The sequence below is a fragment of the Centroberyx gerrardi genome, chromosome 18 (genome assembly GCF_048128805.1).
Source record: "Centroberyx gerrardi isolate f3 chromosome 18, fCenGer3.hap1.cur.20231027, whole genome shotgun sequence".
In the NCBI taxonomy this organism is placed as follows: Eukaryota; Metazoa; Chordata; class Actinopteri; order Beryciformes; family Berycidae; genus Centroberyx; species Centroberyx gerrardi.
This window is the reverse complement of record NC_136014.1, coordinates 9,136,193-9,150,470: the sequence shown is the minus strand read 5'-3', so window position 1 is coordinate 9,150,470 and position 14,278 is coordinate 9,136,193. Positions and strand designations below refer to the sequence as shown.

Genomic DNA, 14,278 nt, shown 5'->3' with positions numbered 1-14,278 from the left:
AATGAATGAATGAGTTGAGTTTGTATTCAGCAGTCTCGTCATGTTCCACCTACACAACCTTCATCAGTATAACCCCAAAACTTCCTCGGATTGTTGAACCTAAGATTATGGTTTGAAGGACAATTAATCCCAAAGTTACAAAATCCCAAGGCAAAGTTCCCTCTGTTCTTTACCTGTACTGCAACAAAGCATCGACGCCATAGAGCACCTTTCATCGTCCACCTTGAGATTCCGCAGGTCAGGTCCCTTCTGTGTTGTGTGTGTTCAAAGCTCAGTGTGAAACAAGAGAGGAGGTAGTTAGACTCATTAAAAGCCTACCTGGAGCTGGGTGAGAGGAGTCGTAGCGGCCTTTGGGAGCTTGGGGCCATTATCAGTGAACAACAACAAAACACTCACCGAGCTTTTGCAGGGGATTGACGCTATTGTTTATGTCTCAAACCTGTACATGTCCAGCATCAGCATGCATTGTGCCTTGCATGTTTTCATCAGTTTTACTCCATTGAAAAAAATCATCTGAAATCATCTGAAATCATCTGAATCATGAACATTATTATTTTTATTTAGGGATATTCAGCAAATTGCACCGACTCTCCTAGAGAGCAAACTGCTAATTGTCACACCTAATCCATAAAAGGTAGAATACATTATTTTCATGATAGCACAACAGCATGCATTAACCCGCATCATAATCCTTCATGCATTTTATTCATCTCACTCCCCTGTTTGTGTATCGTTTCTCTACTTGAAAACGTAAACACAGGAATAGCAATGTGTTGTTGCCTTTGTGCATTATCTGGTTATTGGCGATGGGGACCCAGGCCGCTTCCCTCCACTGTATGATTGGTTGTTGTAAATGGCCTCCAGTGCTCCCCAGGGAAATGGGCTATTAGGAGGCTCTTCCCTGATGGACGCCGCGTTTAACGCCGTGCCACAAATCTGGGCTGCTTTTATTGCAGGAATAAAGGCTTTGATGGAAGCCCACTCAATACCCTCAGACATACAGAGTAAGACGCGAACCAGCTGGAGAACGCATTAACCTTCCAAGAAATATAACAGCTATTTATCCGTCATGAGCACCGCTCACACAATGGACTGATGCAGACAGAAGAGGAAGATATATAGATTGTGAAGGTGCAATAAAAAACAAAAAGCATCTCAGCTCAACAGAATCAAAAAGCAAGCAAAAAAACAACAACTAGAATTTAAGGACAAGGACGACAGATGTTGAGATTTTCTTTTCTCAGCCAGCCGACACACAGATCAGGTTTGGAGCAGCCAGTTGTTTGGTTCTGCTGGACTAAACAAACACCTGATGGGACAGCAGAGGGCAGAATTCAACACCAGGCCTTGCTTCTCTGTCCGACCATCATCCGGCCCACAGGAGGCAGAACGCCTCGCCATTAGCTGACCCACGAAGAACCAAACCGAATCCTCTTCTCTCTCTCCGATCCCCCGCTAGCATCCTCATAGCTTCGCCCAGAAATGCCCGACCTTTCCTGGCCTTTCCTCCCTCCTTAAGCCTCAGCACTTCCCACCACACACTTCACCACAACTCTTATTACACTGCAGTGTTCATATGCCCTGCAACTTCATTTCATCCGCAGAAGCAGCAGAGGAACAAGGCTTTAAAACCATTAGCTAAGTCTCCTTATGATATGGACGTTGCATACTGTCACCGCTATTCTTCTCTATGTTTAACTCTCAATTTTTCTTTCCAGGCACATCAGTCATTTTCTTGGAGGCGGATTGATTTCCACATTGCTGTCCGTCTGTAATCACCCACACTGACCCATGCAGGACACTTTAATTACCTCGCAACACACAAGCAAGGACACCGCATTCCATCACTGTCCCATGTCTAAATATCTCCAGTGACTCCTCACATCCTTTGCAGGGCAACTCCAAATCTATATTATATGTGCTTTGAGCTCTCCTAAGTTCCCCCTGACCATTGTTAACCGGTTTTCACACCAGGCTCGTATGGATTATCGTCCTCTGGAAGCTCATCCCGGTTCATCGGGGTGCATCTTTTTTCCCGGAGGGCTTTACCGGAGGCCCGTCACAGACCGTCACAGACCGTCCACCTGTTGTCGGTGCGGTCAGCGCTGAGCCCCGCGGAGGCAACTGCGGCCATCGCATGCCTGTTGTTACACGCACAGCACAGAGACACAAGGTCAGGGCTACTGAGGAAGATCATGTGTCACTGATGGGGTGGTGAGAGAGAGGGTCAGATCAAAGCTTCCTGGGGGCGGACGGAGATGAAACGTCTGACAAATCCTCATGAGCCGAGGCACTCGTTTAACAACTTACTGATTCATGCGTGACATCTGTTCCAACAGAATTTCTCCAGCTTTGAAAATTGAACGGCTTCATTCTAAAATGCTATACAATGGTTTCCTTGCTTTACATGTAACAAAAACACACATAATCACAACATCTAAAATGCATTTTGTAAGCAAGGGCCTCAAGATAGCTCATAACTTCAATAATACTCAAAAGTGAATTTTACTTTTGTGCCAGCAATCAATTTGTAAGTGTATTTGTTGCATTTTTCAAAAGATGGATATCTCATTTTGGAATGAAACTTCCCTCGGAGTGTTGCATTAGCTCGGGCGCGCGCCCAGGGCGGCACATTTCAATTATGCAGAGCTGCCATACTTTGACATATGGAAAATGCATGTTTGAGCAAACCTGTGACAGAAATAAATCTCGCGTCCCGGAGGAGGAATGATCCTGACGAGGCCCCCCAGTAAATATTGTTTTTACGACCTCCCGCCCTAAATTAATTGTAATCATTGTGGCAAGCCACTGCGGGAGAGGGATGTTCCGCTCCATAAAAAATCATTGTCTTTGGATGAGATAATCAGCAGCGGCAAGATCATCAGCGAGCAGGACAGATCTATCTATATGGCTTGGGTCTCTCAAGGCCAATTTCCTTAATTAGATGTCCATGCATTTATCAGCAGACGTGACACAGAACATGGCTGATGCAGTGAAATGTGCCCTTCGTAAGCCATTTTGGAGGCTCAGGCAGTCAGAGAAGGGCACAAACTAAGTGACTGAGAGTCGTAGGTGTTTGTTATGCAGAAGTATGCAAAAGAGCAGTTTCTTTCTTCTATGTGTTGCTGTTTATACCCTTATAATTAAATTAATTTGCCACTTTGTAAAATCTCATGCAATGAACTTGAATTTTAAATAACCCAGAAGAGCTTTCAACAAGTTAATTGAGTGGACACGGTTTTCATTTGGAGACTGTCAGAAGCTGATCCAAGAGTTGCCACAATGACACTGCAGAAAGCGTTGCAACACACAACACAATACCACCAAATGACAATACAATACAATACATAATAACTGGGTAACTATATAAATAAATATTCCAGGAGCCTGCCTCATGATTTACATATTCATATTCGTCGAATGTGTGTTTGTTTGCTTTACACTTGGGGACTCTGCAGTGTGCGCCTGCAGGGAGAAGCTGAAGCTCAGGATGGAGAATAAGGCAGGGATCTAAAATTATGTTCCTGGCCTCGTTCGAGATGGTCTGTTCAAATATGGCCCGAAGAGAAAAGTGCTGCCTCACTCCCATGACCTTCATGGCTGTCTGATCCTGATGGGCAATCTTAATTATATTTTGTATTGCACTTTTCTTAAAGCGGCACTAGGCGACTTCCCACGTTGGCAGGGGAGAGTTAACGGTTTGAAAACTTTGAACTTCAGTATCCAGAAATCCTGTAAATTGATGTCAGTAAACTGCACACAACACGCACATGTTTACCAGCCTGGCCGGTCTGTGATGCTTTATACCAAAGGGACAAGAGAGGTAAAAGATGTATATGCTGGTGAGTTCAACTTTCAGTTTGTAATTCATTCTTAAGTTTTGATTCATCCCTTCTTGTGAGCCTAGACGTGTACATGCCTGATTTCATTTGGGCAAATCTACAGGGTCTTAATTAGTGAGATTTGGGGATTTATGCTGATAAGAGAGCTGGATTTCTGCATAAAAATTCTTGCATAGCTTTAACAAAGTTACACAGGGGTGTAAACTACAAAGAACAGAACACGCATATTCACAAATAATCGGCTATAATAAAGGGAATACTTGCATCGCTTGCTCCATTAAGGCCCATATTAGACTCCCAAAAAACAAATTAACAAAACTACTATAGTGTAATGAGAGAAATAAAAATATGGCTTGAATGCAAGTTAATAAAATAAGTTCATAAACTGGCATTTAATTGATACCTTGTAATTGCTTTCATATCATATTATCATCACTTAGGTGTGATAAGCCAAATCAGACAATACACAGGATCTGATGTAACTGTCCCTTGAGCCTACATAGACACCTGGCTCGTTCTTAGAAGAGCACTGGTTGAGAGCAGGTACTGTATATCACCGGGGTTATTGAGTGAGTTCCAGCACAGTTAGGGCCACAAAACCTCCAGAAGGCTCGGAATTAAACTCTGTTGTCCCGCAGCCGCCCGCCCTCCACACCATGTAAGAGGTATCGTAAAACTCTTCAGATAACAACCTGGAGAAATGAGGCCATAACTTTCCTGCCAACTCTCAAGACACAGAGACCAAAGGCAGCGCTGAACTCCAGAGCGCACACCGACTACCTGATCTGCTTTTGAAGTGTAAATGTGACGAGATATATCAACTCGTTAAAATCCTCGGAACCACACTGGAATGTGTTTTGGTCCGAGCCGGCTGTCTATAGAAGCTTTTGGATTTAAAGTTCTCTTCTGCGTGCTACTTCCCTAGTTTTGAGAACAACAAAGTTTAATTTTGAACTCTGCTAGTGCTCAAACAAACAAGTCTATTAATCGATTAGTCGATCAACAGAAAATTCATTGATTATAATTTTGATAATTGATTAATAATTGTAGTCATTTATCAAGTAAAAATACCAAATGTTTGCGTGTTACAGCTTCACAAATGCTAAGATTTGCTGCTTTTCTCTGTTCCATGTCATTATAAAATTAATACTTTGGAGTTTTTTTGGCTGCTGGTCAGACTAAGCAGTTTTAAGACATCACTTTGGAGTCTGGTAACTTAGGATGGGTGTTGGTCATTATTTTTAACATTTTATAGATTAAATGAGTCACTGATTAATTAAAAAAAAAATTGATAGATAAATCCCTAATGAAAATAATCATTAGCTACAGCCCTAACTCTGTAGTCCCCTTCAATCACACAAAACTTTATTTTAATCAAGAAAAATAGGGAACAAGTTACATCTGGTCTTTGTTGACTATGGTTATTTGAGAGTTTACCCACTGGGCTGAATACAGGATCCCCATCCATTAAGTTAATCACTACTGGTTTATATTGAATGGTGGGTTCACAGTACACACACCTCCTCCTCTACCCATGACTACGGTCCTGCATCCCCCCTCATGCAGTGTGTTGCAGTGTTTGCTCGCCTTCATCCATCTCTCTGCAGGAGCAAAAGCGTTGCATCAGGCACACACATACATTAGACCCTCTGATGAAAAGGCTAGTGACAAACTATTTTACAGGCAAATCAATTTTCTCTCTCTGTGGTATTTTTGCATGCTTGGTGTACAGCATGCTGCATTTACACAAGTCTATTTTTTTCCACTTTTATGAGCCCAGTAAAGCCATGAGCAGACGACGGGTAACGCACCGGAGAAACCTGCAGTTTAATTGTCCTGTAGTCAGTATTTCAGATGAAGGCTGCAGTGGCATAATTGTATTGATTTTAACTGTTTAACATTTTACATTGACTCCACTCTTGGTGGCTTCAGGCATAGTCAGCTGCAAAGCCATTTAGTAATGCATTTGAAACAATACATTGGCTGGGCACAGATTATTGGGTTCTCCAAATGAAATTGAGTTACATTCTGAGTGTTCCATAAATTTTCCCAAGCTATTTTTGCTATTTGTTCTAAAAAGCCAACGAGCGCCCCTGTGATGATTTTGCAAGGGGAAAAAAAGACATTTTGCAAGAAAAAAGAAATGGAAGAAGTGATATGGCTATGGAAAAAAAAACAGATATGGAAATCATTTGAAATAATGACTCGTAAGAGCTTCAGCGGGTTCAGTGCACACTATTCGGCTACTTTGTAGAAGGTCATATTTAATCTATGTAATTATTGTCTTGCAATTTTATGCAGCTCTGTGGCTGAATCAGAGTGCTCCAGGGTGCACCTACGCAGCTTTTTAAACTTTCCTGCTGAAAGAATAAAACTCATTCAGCACACAATAATGCCCTGGAACATGTTTTCCCTCTGCTTCTGAATCTGCCATCAGGGAGATTACCTTTCCCTCTCCTGCAGCTGAAAATATCCGTCAAACAGAGATAGTGCCACCAGGGCTAGGCTGTTAAGCCATACCATTATGCACCCACATTCTTATTCAAATTAATGCATCTGACCATCTTCTGGTGAATATGAATCCCTCTATTAAAATATCTCATTTGTACTGTTTGAAGGTAGGCACCAACTGGCTTCAGTGCAGTCTGACTCAAGAGAAATATTTCACCCACAACGTTTTTGAACACCTCAAGTTTTTTGTTTTGCTTCCTTTCCTTTCCTTTCCTTTCCTTTCCTTTCCTTTCCTTTCTTTTTTTGACCCTACTTGGGCATCTTTGCTTTTGGAGTTGGGGTTGCATTCTACTCCGACAACATACAGTATATCTGAGCAAAACCGTGATCTGTCCACCTATTTCACGGCATCATAATAATACCACATTTGTGACCGAAAGATCGCAGATTTCAGATCCTCAGACTAGTGTAAGTGTGAATGGGGAAAGTGAATGTGCTACTCTCCTCTCCCTTTCCAACAAGGTGCCCTTGAGCAACAATTTTAACCCCCGGCTGTGCCAGTGGAGCGGCTCAGTGAATGAACTGTATGAGAAGCAGCGCAGTGCGGAAAAAGAGAATGCATGCTCAGCTATTTAAACGTTAAGTAAAAACTTTCTTTCATCTTAAAATTGGGAGTTGGGGGAAAAAAGTCTGTAATTAGAAAGAGAGCTTCAGTGCTCACTTTGCATATAACTCTTTTGCAGTTGTGAAACAAATGCATTGTGTCATCACATTCCCCCAAAATGTGTTATCATTTGAATTTGAATAGCTGTTGAGGGATACACATGCACGAGTATTTAATGCAAAATGATCTTTCGTTTCTCTTTAGCTTCCACTTGTCTGTACCGTTCGTATACAGGATACCTAAAGAGATTTCCCTATTTTTAGACAAGTAGAAAATCCCCGTCCTAAAGGTCGAGGGAGAGGGAGACCGGGAGGGGAGGGGGGGGAGGGGTCTCTGTCTGTCCGTGCTCTCATCAAAATGGCTGGTGTAACTCAATACTGATGTATGCCTGTGTGTCACAGCAAAACAATCTAGCAGTCAGCTGGATGGGACACGTGAGCTCCACCTCTTGAGCCTTCAGTCGCTTTGCATCCCTGAAACATGGATACACACACTGCTGGTTGAGCTCCTGTCCTGTCAGCAAAGACTGTGTTTCAGTTTATAAGCAGATCTATGTCTGAAAGAAAATGATTAATAGCATTTGGAAGTGTTTGAGTACGCACTATAGAGGCTGAATGTCAGAATGTCTTTATTTACAGCATCCTGCAAGCAGAGATTTCAAGCAGTGGATTACAGTGATCTATGATTTAACGCCAGCAGTCACATATTGAACTGCCCACAGCAGTCTGGTAGTGTTACAATCTGTGGACAAACTTCACATTGTCACATTCACATGTTTGAACATGCGTAATCCATCTTGTCTATTCAAATTCAAAAAAGTGTGTGAGAAATGACACTATATCTACCTCATTTAAAAGCCATTACCAAGATCAATTACTCTACCAGGTTTCGGGTTGATGCACAAATTTACGCAATCCATATTAACTACACCAACTCCACTTATACACCAATCTCCAGAAATTGTGGGAAAAAAGCTCAGTAATCACTCCAAAACCTCAAGATATAACCAAGAGTATGATGAGCACCTGGAAAATGCAGTGATTCAGTATTAATAACCATTTGATATATAGGAAATCTCACAAGAATTTTGGCTATATTGGTGAAGGGATGATGAGCACAATTTTCTGTAAATGGCTCATAATTACTCCTGATCTTGAACGCCCACTGAATGGCTAGTTCGTGGGTGTAAAAACTAGTGATTAGGCAAAGGATCACAGCAGGTCACTGTGGAGTAGATCACACATGGCTGTGGGGATATGGGTGAAGGAGCATTAGAAAGAGAGGTGTGTGTGTGTGTGTGTGTGTGTGTGTGTGTGTACGTGTGCATTCATTTGTGTGCACTTGTGCGTGGGCTGTGGAGTGGAGGGGGATGTTTGTACACGCCAGTGCGTGCGCCTGTAAATCTAAATTTGAACGTGAAGGTGCATGTGTATTTGCATGTGCATCTGAGGCAGCCGGAGGAACATTGTTCCTTTACACAATGTGCGCCATTGACATTCCAGCTCCACCTGTCAGGCTGTACAAAGGCCTTTCTCCCAGGCTTTGACATGTGTGAATCTGCTGCTGGCCCCTGCCGGGAGAGATAGCAGAGTCCGGTGCAGGACGTGTGTGGGTGGACAGGCTGACGGGCCAGGACTAACCTTCATGACCTTCTCTCTGGCTAAGTAACTTACACTGAAGCGCAGTGTAAAAGACACTGGTACTACTTGCTGCTCACTGAAACAAATAAACATGTCATCCCCCATGAATGATGCAGACCAATCAGTAACTAGATGCATCGTCCCTCCAAGTTTCATCAAAATCGAACCGGTGGTGTGGCAGTTATGGCCTTTCAAAGTTTGAAATTTTGATCATTAATTATAGCGCCTCCATCAGGCCAATCAGTGTAATGTTTTAAACACCAGAACACAGTGCCAAAATGCATCATCCCTCCAACTTTCATCAAAATCGGACCAGTGGTGTCTGAGAGTTCGCTCTTTGCCATTCAAGTTTGCCAGGTAGCTAAATTGCACTCCAAAAAACTGTGGTTCCTTTAGCTCCGCCCACTGATGTTTACCTAAACCAATGAGATTATCTCTGTGTGTATAACTAAAACTCCAACTTGCTCCTTCCCCTCGCCCACAAGCCCAACTGGGTGGTGAAGTTAGCCTACCATTCATCCTCCAGGGAACAGCGGTGATGGCTGCTGCAAAATTTAAGCCCATTAGGAGCATGTCCTGCAGCCAAGGAGGCAGGCAGGTCCCGGTGTCAGTCAGCTGTTCCCATCTGGGACTGCAGCTCACTGGCACAGACAGACACTGCTTTCAACAGCTAGACACTATGAGTTGACGGTGTAAAGTTCTCCAGTCGTGCTTAATCTGTGATGTGTTAACTCATAATCATACAATTTGAATCACAGATGCAAAACATACATTGCCTGGTGCCAAAGATGGGCAGTTGAATTTATATCAGAAATACCAAAACAAACCTGATGACAACAATATGTTGCTTTTATTTGCTACCCCAACAATAACATTCCTATGATGTTCCTATAGGGACTTACAGTGTGTGTGGTGCTCAATAGTGACTTTATAGTGACCTCATCGAAATGTATGGCATTTTTTCATCTCCTATGATATCACTGAAATTCCTATATTCCTATAGTGACTTATAATTTTGCTTTGATGTTTATACCTTCTAAAACTCATAGGATTACTACATTTCTTTTAAGGAGGGGATGTTTGAGGAATTGCCTATCTGCAGTATGAAAAAACAACAACAATACAATATGATGTACAGAGGAGTAGGCAACAGGACAGCAGTGCATCTACAGTATGAGTTTGGGGATCGGGGATAGGGGGTGTTATATAAGTAGCCTACATGGGGAATCACTGCGCTGGCTGTTCAAACAGCACCCCACAGCCCGCAGGGACTAACTGCGCAAAGACGCAGCTCATCAAGTCAGTATCTCACTGTACATCCCTTTAATAGGCGCAATTCCTCACAATGTATCCAAGGCCCTTGGAGATTACTGCGGGTCTATTATTTCTACGAGGCTATTTACAATTATCTCACCAGTCATCGTTTTATCACCAACCCTACATTGTGCAGGTTGAGTTAAAACATGTCTACAATAATTCATTATGTACTGAGACATGAAAAAAGCATCCTGTGAGATTGTTCTTGTTATTAATCTTTTGCAGTGTCTTTTCTTGTGTAGCGGGTCTTAATTGTTCATGAGATAAAATATTCAGTGGCCTCCGCTGTGCTGTCGAAGCTGGTGTCCATGCTGGGGGTCTGGACCCCTGCTGCTGCCCGAGGGTCTTTCAGTAGAGGGATGTGGGTGTCGCTCTGAGAGGCGCGCATGGCGCTGTCCCACACCCCGGCTCCGCCAACAGGTTTATGCGAGCTGGCCACGGCCTTCGGCTCGGCATCGCCGGAGCGCAAGGCCATCAGTTCAATCTCATGCTTGGCCGCAGTCTCCAGCACCTGTTGCTTGTTGTAGAAAATGACAAAATTGTTGATGATGGGGTGTATCGGCAGCGCTATGGCGATCACCCCGCATAGAAAGCTGACGGCCGCGTTGCACCGACCCAAAGTGGTTTTGGGGTAGACGTCCCCGTACCCCACCGTGGTCATGGTGATCACCGCCCACCAGAAGGACTGTGGGATGCTCGTGAACAAGGTGTCCGGGTGATTCTGCTCCATAGTGTAGCCCAGCGCCGAGAAGAGGAAGACCCCCACGCCCATATACATGAGCAGCAGACCCAGCTCTTTGAAGCTGCTCTTCAAGGCAGATGTGAGGGTCTGGAGTCCAGAGGAATGGCGTGCCAGCTTGAAAATGCGCGCAATGCGCATTATGCGCAAAGCCTGCACCGCCTGCTGCACATTCGCCAGCTCCATCATCCCTGCGCCGAGGGAGGTTAAAATCAGCACCACGTAAAAAGGCATGATCGCCATGAAGTCGATGATGTTCATGAAAGACAGCATGAATTTGACTTTGTTCGGGGAGGAGATCAGACGCAGGACGTATTCAACAGTGAACCAGCCGATGCACACCGTCTCGATGACCTCCAGAGTGGGATGCTCCATGAGGTTTCCCTCCGAGTCCTCCACCTGCAGGTCCGGGATGGTCCCCACGCACATCACCACGGAGGAGACGAGGATGAAGAAGAACGAAACCACGGCGATGACGCGCGCGGGGAACGAGGACTCCGGCTTCTCCATGAGTCTCCACAGCCACATCTGGATGCGCTGCCAGCCCCCGGCCGACGGATCCCCCTCCCGGTCCACCAGGATAGTTCTCACTTTCTCGGCGATCTCCGCAAGTTCGTCCTCCACCTCTTTCAGGCTGCTCTTGCAGCACTCGTCGAGGAAATCCGAGTCGATTTTCCAGAACTCCATCTCCTTCATAAAACAAATCGGACAGACGCCCCGTTTCATGTGTATCTCCCCATAATAATACAGCTCGATTATACACTTAAACGCTTCGGGGTCCCTGTCAAAATAGAATTCTCCCGCGTCCGGGTCGTAGTCGTCGCACAGTGAAGACAGGTCCTCTGAACTCCCCAGTGAACAGTTCACCAGTTCTGCCAGCCGGGTCTCCGGGTAGCGATTCAACACGTCCCCGTACAACACCTGTTTCACCCCGCCGATGTTGACAACAATCTCTGTCTCCTCACTGGCTTCGGAGCCGTTGCAATCAGCATACCGCGTCCTCTGGATCCCCCACATTATGTCCCTTATATATTAACACGAAGTCCGCCCCAAAATAGCCTAATTGATCGAAATTGTCGCCAAACCGTAACTACTCCCAAAGTCTTTTAGGTCACCAGAAGCCCCGGCGCCGTGCGTAAAACCTCCTGGACTCGTTGGATCTTCTGTGTTTTAATCGGAAAAACAAGTATTTTTGGTCGGGGGTGGCTGCAATGTGAAGACTTGTCTGCTCTAGTGTAGCCTACACCCGTGTTTGGCAGTGAAGAGTGCGCCTGTGCGCGCTGGGAAAGTTGGCGTGGAAGTGCGCGCAATGTCGAGTCAGCCAGAATGAAACCATACGACATCCGGTCATAACTTTCAAAATAAAATCCTAATTGATGATTTTTTTTTTTTTTAGTAATACAAACCAATGTGAAGATTAAAGGCATTTTCACACTATTATCTCTGTATTAAAAAACACTCCCTCAATCACATCTTATGCTGATAAGTTCAAAAAGCAGATCTTCACTTCCGTCATAAGCTGCCACTAAATAGTACCTACTGTCTGTCAAACTCACAGCCAGTGTGCCCCATAGCCTACTGACTCTTTATGACCAGATCTCATTTTACTTGTGATTAGTTGACTTACAAAAAAGCTTTAACGTTAAGAATGTTATGTGTTCACTTCACCTCCAAAAAGTGGAACTGTTCTCAAACAGTGTTCTGCTCTGCTTAAAAAGAAGCCTAAAAGAAGCCAGCTGCAGTGGCTTTCCACTCTCCATTGACTTTAATGTAAAAAAGCAATGGCACTTTGAAAAATGAGAAATAGTGTGAACACACCCTGCAAGAATGTTATCTTTTCAGTTACTATTCTACAGCTATAGTTTCGCTCGACATCCAATCTAATTAGGCTAACTGACTAATACATTGAATATGATCTTTGTTGTTTTGTCCACCCTAATACATAGGCCTACTTCTGTTTTCTTGAATTTTATGCTTTTATTTTGGAGGCAAATCGCCTGACTTCCGGTTGTACTCTGGCTGTCTCTGGCTGGCTTGACGCAGCGCAGTGTACCAGGGGCGCAGCAGATCATAAATCTCCACGGCGTTTGATGAATAGTGAAGTAGCAAACAAGGGTGGATGGAAACAGGAATATGCACTCCGTGTGGACTGCATTATATGTTATATAAGCCCGAAGAAAAACAATTAGCCTATTAAAGATAATCGATTAAAAACTTGTGGCAAGTAATAGGCTATCCCATCTTACTTCCCTTGCTACATGCAACCAATATCCCACCCCACATCCAGTATCCCATATGAATGTATTATTATAGGCTATCACCAAATAGCCCTATATCGAAAACGACTCATTTAATACATTTAGAATGATATTATACGAATATATCAGCAAAACTAAAAGATCCTGTTATAAGGAATATTATTATAGGATTACAATGATACCATATTGGATTAAAAGTAAGATAAAGTGAATACAAGCTGCCGAGTAGGTCTACCTTCGATACACTACGAGTCCCAGTAGGAATAGCCTATTATAGGAATATTATAGTGATTTTTCTTTTATGTCGCGTACAATGGGCTATAATGTGGATAAGGTTGTTTAGGACTTGTCTTTTTGATTTAAAGTGAACAGATTTGCGCATGGCACACTGGATTATTGATAGATTGGCAAGTGAATCACTCTCTGTCTACTAACTGTTCATAGAGCAGCTCAGCAGTATCTGTGCATAATATGGTAGGCCTGCATATTGTGCCTTATTGTTTGTCTCCACCTAGCGATGACAAACCTAACATTACAGTAAAGGAGACCAAAACTTTGTTCTAAGCAGTTGTTAAGAAATGGTGCAAACTATGGAGGATAGGAATAAATTAATAATTGATAAACTATTGTATAAAATCCCGAGCACAAGCTTTGGTTATATCATCTAACCACAAAAAGCATCTGAAACAAAACCTGCAATACAGACAAGTTTTGTGATGTAACTTAGTACTAAATCAAAAAGGTGAACTATGAATAATGAATTCCAGTCGGTGTTCACGATAAGGACAACATTTATTTAGTTCATAATGAACTTATCAAACTTTATAGTTATTTTTTGTCTCCTACAGTCCTATGAGGACCTATGGTTTTGCTGTAATAACCGTGTTGTACGTGCAAAATGTCTATAATACATTTTACATAACTATAATTATTTATACTATGGGTAGGCTATTTTGTATGTTATTTTCTAGAAAAGACCCATTTATTGTAACGCAGTCTGATTCTACTGAGTAGATGTAAATGTACTAAAATGTAACTTTAGCAGTGTAGTTTGTAGTGTGTAGTTTATCACTGAATCATACCATCTTAAAATGTTACATGCTTATGTTCTTACATGCTGTTTTACACTTTAAAAGATGTATTAATTAAACTGACGTGTGTTTACCTTCCATCCAATCTTAGACTGAGTCAGCAGTAACAAATCTCACATCCTCTCTTGCTGCTCTTACATGTTGTCGTTCATCCCTCCCGGCTATCTTTTTTTCCTCGGTACCGGTAGGAGAACTACACGGCGCACGCTGATTGGCTGCGGTGCAGCGTCGCCACCAGCGCACCAATCAGCGTGGGCCACGGTGAGATTTGTCGAT

The 14,278-nt window shown here is 43.3% G+C and overlaps 1 protein-coding gene across 1 annotated transcript; it reads right to left on the bottom strand.

Annotated features, from left to right (window-relative positions):
• Positions 1 to 10,170: 10,170 nt before the first annotated feature.
• On the bottom strand, positions 10,171 to 11,670 carry LOC139928544 (voltage-gated potassium channel regulatory subunit KCNF1-like). The gene has a single exon (XM_071921141.2). It carries the CDS (start codon positions 11,668 to 11,670, stop codon positions 10,171 to 10,173), a length of 1,500 nt encoding a protein of 499 aa, XP_071777242.2.
• Between the last annotated feature and the right edge of the window lie 2,608 nt (positions 11,671 to 14,278).